General features: G+C 42.1%; 2 protein-coding genes across 3 annotated transcripts in view; both read left to right on the forward strand.

Annotated features, from left to right (window-relative positions):
- LOC116686444 (oocyte zinc finger protein XlCOF7.1-like) overlaps window positions 1–6,262 on the forward strand; it is a 588,898-nt gene that overhangs the window by 1,373 nt on the left and 581,263 nt on the right. The gene's annotated exons all lie outside the window — the stretch shown is intronic.
- LOC116686455 (oocyte zinc finger protein XlCOF6.1) overlaps window positions 4,741–6,262 on the forward strand; it is a 10,821-nt gene continuing 9,299 nt past the window's right edge. The window contains exons 1-3 of one of the 2 annotated variants that reach the window (XM_032511479.1): window positions 4,741–4,936; window positions 5,035–5,098; window positions 5,551–5,742. In XM_032511479.1, the coding sequence (XP_032367370.1) occupies window positions 5,059–5,098; window positions 5,551–5,742 (232 nt within the window). In that variant the 5' untranslated portion in view covers window positions 4,741–4,936; window positions 5,035–5,058. The remainder of the gene's footprint in view (window positions 4,937–5,034; window positions 5,099–5,550; window positions 5,743–6,262) is intronic. The other variant, XM_032511481.1, reaches the window with a different exon arrangement.

Raw genomic sequence — 6,262 nt, forward strand, 5'->3', positions numbered from 1 at the left:
GGTTTCATTAAGTAGAATATGGCAAGCCAAATGTTGTTAACATTCTCTGCAAAACTTTCCTCAGAAGCTCCAATTCAGCTTTAATGTAACTGAACAGTAAGGCCATTTGGTCAGTAGGGGGAGCTGCAGTTTCATTTTTTATTTGAAGTTCAAGATCCACAAAAGGTGGGCTGTTTACTTTAGAAAGGATACAGCTACGGCCAAAAGTTACGCAAAAGTCCTGCTAAATCTAGACTAATATAATGACATATTTGTTATACTTTCACCCAGGAGAACACGTTCTGTTCTTCTAGAGTTTTAATTGAAATCCTGATCTGTTTCCGGAACTGAACTACTCGTTTTGGTGTCTAAGTATAACTGTTGGCACCGTAGCTGTATCCCATCTAGCCTCAACCACTGTTAAAGCGCCATTCTGACAAAAAGTATTTAGATCACTTTCTAAATGAAAAAATGAAAGCTTTAAATAGCATGTTATACATCATCCCATTAAATATGCCATACATTCTCTCTAAAAGGGCTAACATCAAGGTTTGATGGTAATCACAATGATTTATAAAGTATTTACTTTTGATACCAGAGGTGCCATTTTATGCTGCCCTCTCCTTACTTCCTACTCCCATTTTCAATTAAGATTTTTGTAAACATACCACAGATGATTTGGCAAAGTAATGACTGGGAATATGGCAGATTTCCACATGTCCCGCATGTCCTTTTGGTCATCATGGCAATTGAGAGATCTGAAAAATACTAACATATAAAACATTTTAACTAAGATAAGATCCTTAATTAGTCCCACCGTTGGGACATTTTCAGTGATAATGCACCAAAAGGAAAGTGCAGTGATAAACACATCACGAAAAATGCAAGAATAAAACAGTTAAAACAGTTAAGGATACAGTATTCACGCTATTGCACCGAGGAGTTATTGATATTGGATAATAAGGTGTAGACTGATGTTGCATATGAGTGAAGTGTCACATGTTGTGCGTGTGGTCTACTTGTGCAGTGTTAATTATAAGTTAATTATAAAGTCTGACAGCAGCAAGAATAACGTGTGGTATCTCGCCTTCACTGCACGTTTCCAAAGGGTTAAAGCGCCCATGTTCTGCTAATTTTCAGGTTCCTAATGGTATTTTGAGGTTGTAACAGAATAGATTTACATGGTTTCATTTTTTTTTTTTTTTTTTTTTTTAAACACCATATTTTTGTTGTACTGCACATAGCTGCAGATCCTGTTTTCACCCTGTGTGTTTAGGTCTCTTAACCATCCACTATTATTACAGTCCCGGCCTAGGGACACATCCCCAGTCAGCCCCCAGCCAGCTAGCATCCAATCCGCTATCATTACAGCCCCGGGGACACATCCCCAGTCAGCCCCCAGTCAGCTAGCAGCCATCTCGGTCAGCACTTAACTCCGGTGCTAAGGATGCTAACTGCACTGAACCGTCGGGAAACAGACCCAGGCACCTGAATCAGAATATCGGCCATTCTTAATGTTACACCTCCATTAGCGTCACCAGTGTCCCCCCCCCCCCCCCTTTTGCTTTTAGCCGTCTTTATATTTGGCAAAATTTACCAGACAACACAGGGATAAGGCACCAAAAGGACCTATGCTAATAGTAATTTAAAGATGTGGTAGCATTGGGTCTGGAGGGGAAGGATAACTCTGGGAGTTGGAAGGGGGGTGTCGCGATTCCGCCTTTTCACTTCGCGACACAGGTTTGTGGATCTGAGTGTTGCAGTTTCGGTTTCATATTGCATATTGTTACAGCTCTAATCAAAACACTATCAACATGAATACAATTTATTTGAGTATTACTTTGCACACCGGTGTACAGTGTATCACCAGAGGTAGTGATGACTTGAACTTATACTGTATCTAAAATAATTTTTTAGACATAACAATAGATCAGATGATTTCGTTATGAAGCTATTGTTTAGTTTGATATTTAATGTATGTCTGTCTGTGTTTCAGCTTTACCTCCAGATTTTCTGGAAGTGATTGTTGGTGAAGAGGAGCAGCAGGAGTGTAGCTCCAGTGTATACCAGCAGGAAACAGAGGCCCCCCCACACATTAAAGAGGAACAGGAGGAACTGTGGAGCAGTCAGGAGGGAGAGAAGCTTCAAGGTCTGGAGGAGGCTGATATCACCAAGTTCCCATTCACTCCTGTCCCTGTGAAGAGTGAAGATGATGAAGAGGAAGCTCAGTCCTCACAGCTTCATCAGAGACAAACTCAACACATGGAAACAGAAGCTGATGGAGAGGACTGTGGAGGACCAGAACCAGCCAGGAACTCACATCCACTTTTACAACCAAAGACTGAAGACCAGAGTGGAGACTCTTCTGAACCTGAGACTGATGACAGTGCTGATTGGAAGGAGACCAGAGAACCTCAGTCAGCTTCAGACTCTCTGAAACATGATTCAAGATGTAAGAAAAGATTCAGCTGCTCTGAGTGTGGGAGAAGATTTGGCACCAAGGCACACCTGAAAAGACACATGATAACTCACACAGGAGAAAAACCTTTTAGATGCTTAGACTGTAAGAAATATTTCACACAGAGTGGACATTTACAGTCACACATGAGAATCCACACAGGAAAAAAACCTTTTAGCTGCTCAATTTGTAAAAAATCTTTTACACAGAGAGGAAGTTTACGGTCACACATGGTAGTCCACACAGGAGAAAAACCTTTTAGCTGCTCAGTTTGTAAGAAATCTTTTATACAGAGTGGAGGTTTACAGAGACACATGAGAATTCACACAGGAGAGAAATCTGTCATCTGCTCAGTTTGTAAGAAATCTTTTACGCATAGTGGAGGTTTACAGCGACATTTGAGAATCCACTCCGGAGAAAAACCTTTTAGCTGCTCTGAGTGTGGTAGAGCTTTCACTGATAGTGGAACCCTGAAGAGACACATGATGACTCATTCTGGAGAAAAACCTTTCAGCTGTTCAATCTGTAAGAAAACATTTACACATAGTGGACATTTACGGTCACACATGATAACTCACACAGGAGAGAAGCCATTTAGCTGTTCAGTTTGTAATACATCATTTAAACAGAGTAGAAGTTTAAGGTCACACATGGCAGTCCACACAGGAGAGAAATGATTCAGCTGCAGTGTTTGTAACAGAAGATTTGCCTGGTGTTCTGATGTCAAAACACATAAATGTGTTGGTCCGATGGAGGGTTGTGGAGGACCAGAACCAGCCAGGAACCCACATCCACATCTACAACCAGAGACTGACGACCAGACTGGAGACTCTTCTGAACCTTAGACTGATAACAGTGCTGATTGGGAAGAAAACCATCTGCTTTAAAATCTCTGAAGAATACCCGGTAAGTCGTATTCTGATACCAAGGGGAAAAAACTGTTAAAGGGCTCTGATCAAGTTTCACCTGGCACAAACAGCTCAGGAACCATCAGTGTGTTGGCTATCAGAGTCAAACTGACAGATAAGCAGCTGAAGACACAGAATCAGAAGCTGATGGAGGGGTATGTGGAGTACCAGAACCACATCCACAGAAACTTTCAAAACCAGCAACTGAAGACTAGTCTGTCTCTGTTAGTAGTATGAAATATAACTGCTCTCAGTGTGGGAAAAGATTCAACTAAAGGCCAAATCTGAAGGTGCACATGATCATTCACACGGAGAACAAGCCGTTCGGCTGCACACGTTGCGGGAGCCGATATTCAGAGAGGAAAACGTTATTGAGACTCATGAAACTCCACAAGACCAAAGCCTTTCCCCTGTTCAGGTTTTTCAGATCAAGACAAGATGCTTTTAGGAATATAAAAGGATCTACTTTCTGTAAGGGACAACATAACATTCACAAAGGAGCAGACAGATGTGATTAGGGCCATACAGCTTTTCTACTATGTAATAATCATCTAGTCACCTCAGTTATGTTTTGTATTCCTGGAAGTCACTTATCATTACCACAAATGTATATACAGTATATATTTTATAATGTACATACATTTAACTTCTGTACTATTTACTATCCTAGATTTTCTAGATTTTGTACATATTTAATAAGCCTTGTTGGAGCGAGCCTATGGCTGTAATGACTGCTACTTTGTGATTGTTGTGTAAATGATGATACATGACTAAGAACAATCAAAATGCATTCCCTGCAGATAATGCGTGTGAAATCTGAAAATTCTTTTCATCAAACCAAAATCTTATAGCAGGTTCCAATTGACAAATTGGAGGGTAACGGATGGGAATTAAGAAAAATATTTCTATGAGAATAGTTTCTGTTCTTCTTTCAGGGAGTTTGAAATAAATGTTCACTGGAATCCAGTTACTGCTCGGTTCTGAGTGCGGGACAAGATTTAACTGAGTCTGATAGAATGTTTTATTTGACTACATGTATGTAATTTTTTTGCCTGTTATGTTTAATTTATCGGCAATAAAGACAGATTTTTGTTAATAAAATGTTTTTCTTAACATCAATGACATTCAAAACGGTGATAACTGAAACAGATATTCAACACACTATGTGTTTGTATACACATATGTATTGCAAACAGACCTAAGTACTACACAGAAAAGAGCATCTGCCTCTGCACCACCAACGTCAACATAAAATATATAAATGCATATGACACTGTTTTAGTTAATTTTAAACTCCCGCACTGCCTCTCATGTCACTTAAATTGCCTCCATTGGACCCCGTGGTTCTTTATTTTAGAGTCAAACCTGAGTCTGGGCAACATAAGATCTCCATCTGATAACATGGACCCGGAAGTTGTTGGTCCGACCCGTAATAGCGTCCCTCCCCGGAACTAACGTTAACTGTGTGTGTGTCCCGTCGTGATGAAGACGGCGGAGTAAAACGCGCCAGTGTTTAGTTTCTTAAGAAGAAAGAAAGGTCCCAAACTGCCGGATGTGGTTTTAAAAGCTGAACCAGAGCCACACAGAGCAGGTTAGTTTCCTTTGTTAATGTCGCGGGGAGTCGGTGCCAAGCTAAGGTTAGCCGCTAGCAGCTAGCTCCTGCTAACGTGTTGTTGTTTCCTGAAACAGGTCGGGGAGAAGAGGAACTTTAACATGAAGTCAGAGAGGAAGCTGGCAGCGGACCAGGGGACAGGTGGGACATTATTAGGACATTAATAATCCTGCACACAAAGCTCATTAACCCACTAACTGTGTGCGTATGGGGGGGGGGGGGGGGGGGGGGGGGGGGGGGGTTAGCATTTATGCAAGACAGAAAAACTGTTAACCGACTGTGCTGCTACGTTCACAGCTATAACTTTACTGCTACTTCATACTCATCAACAAACACACCTCCCCTCGCTCTTATTCTCTCTCTCTAACGCACTCGTAAGCAAGACGGCTAAAGCAGTCGCTATGTGCGCATCACGCATAGTTTGTGTGTTTGTCTGTAAGTGTGTCTCTGTGTGCGTGCGCGCGGTGGTGTCTGTTTGTGTGTGTCTGTGTGCGTGCGTGTCTCTGTGTGTGTGTCTCTGTGTGCATGTGTGTCTAGGGGAAACCCTGCAGTCTCTAAGCTTTAGCTGACATTAACTTCTGTCTGTGTTTCAGCTTTGCTTCCTGATGACAAAAGCCCGATTGTTATTAAAGAGGAGCAGCAGGAGCCAGAGGCCCCCCCAAACATTAAAGAGGAACTGTGGAGCAGTCAGGAGGGAGAACATCTTCGAGGGCTGGAGGAAGCTGATATCACCAAGTTCCCATTCACTCCTGTCCCTGTGAAGAGTGAAGATGATGAAGAGGAAGGTAGGAACAATGTTAACAGGGTTTTTAGGGGAAATAAAGAGTGGAAAATCAAGACAACCTGGTTTATTTTAGGAGTAGGGTTCCTTTCACACTAGTCTCGCATGTCCAGATCTTCCTCCACAGCGCCGCAGCGGGAGGTCTGGGTGCGTGTGTGTGTGTGCTAAGCTCCAAGTAGCGCTGTGACAGTTCTAATCTGGAAAATAGATAACTTCTTTTTCGGAAATATGCATGATCTGGCCATGAGGAAAGACAGTTGGACGTTGCCAGGTAATTCACTGAGCGTAGGTAGGCCATTGAGCCATATGCAAGGCCATAACTAAACACTCACCTGTTGCCAAATGCAGGTACATTTTCTACAAGGTTTGTATCAAATCCTGGGTCAAAAATACGAACCAAATCCTGGGTAGGGTGTAGCATTAATTGTTAGGCAAATGCTCTACCGCCTGAACTGTCAGGGTTAGGAAGCAGCACAATCACTAAAAGTCAAAACTGTAAGCAGAGTTGAGCAGGTTTCTAGCTG

This window comes from Etheostoma spectabile, unplaced genomic scaffold (assembly GCF_008692095.1).
Source record: "Etheostoma spectabile isolate EspeVRDwgs_2016 unplaced genomic scaffold, UIUC_Espe_1.0 scaffold378, whole genome shotgun sequence".
In the NCBI taxonomy this organism is placed as follows: Eukaryota; Metazoa; Chordata; class Actinopteri; order Perciformes; family Percidae; genus Etheostoma; species Etheostoma spectabile.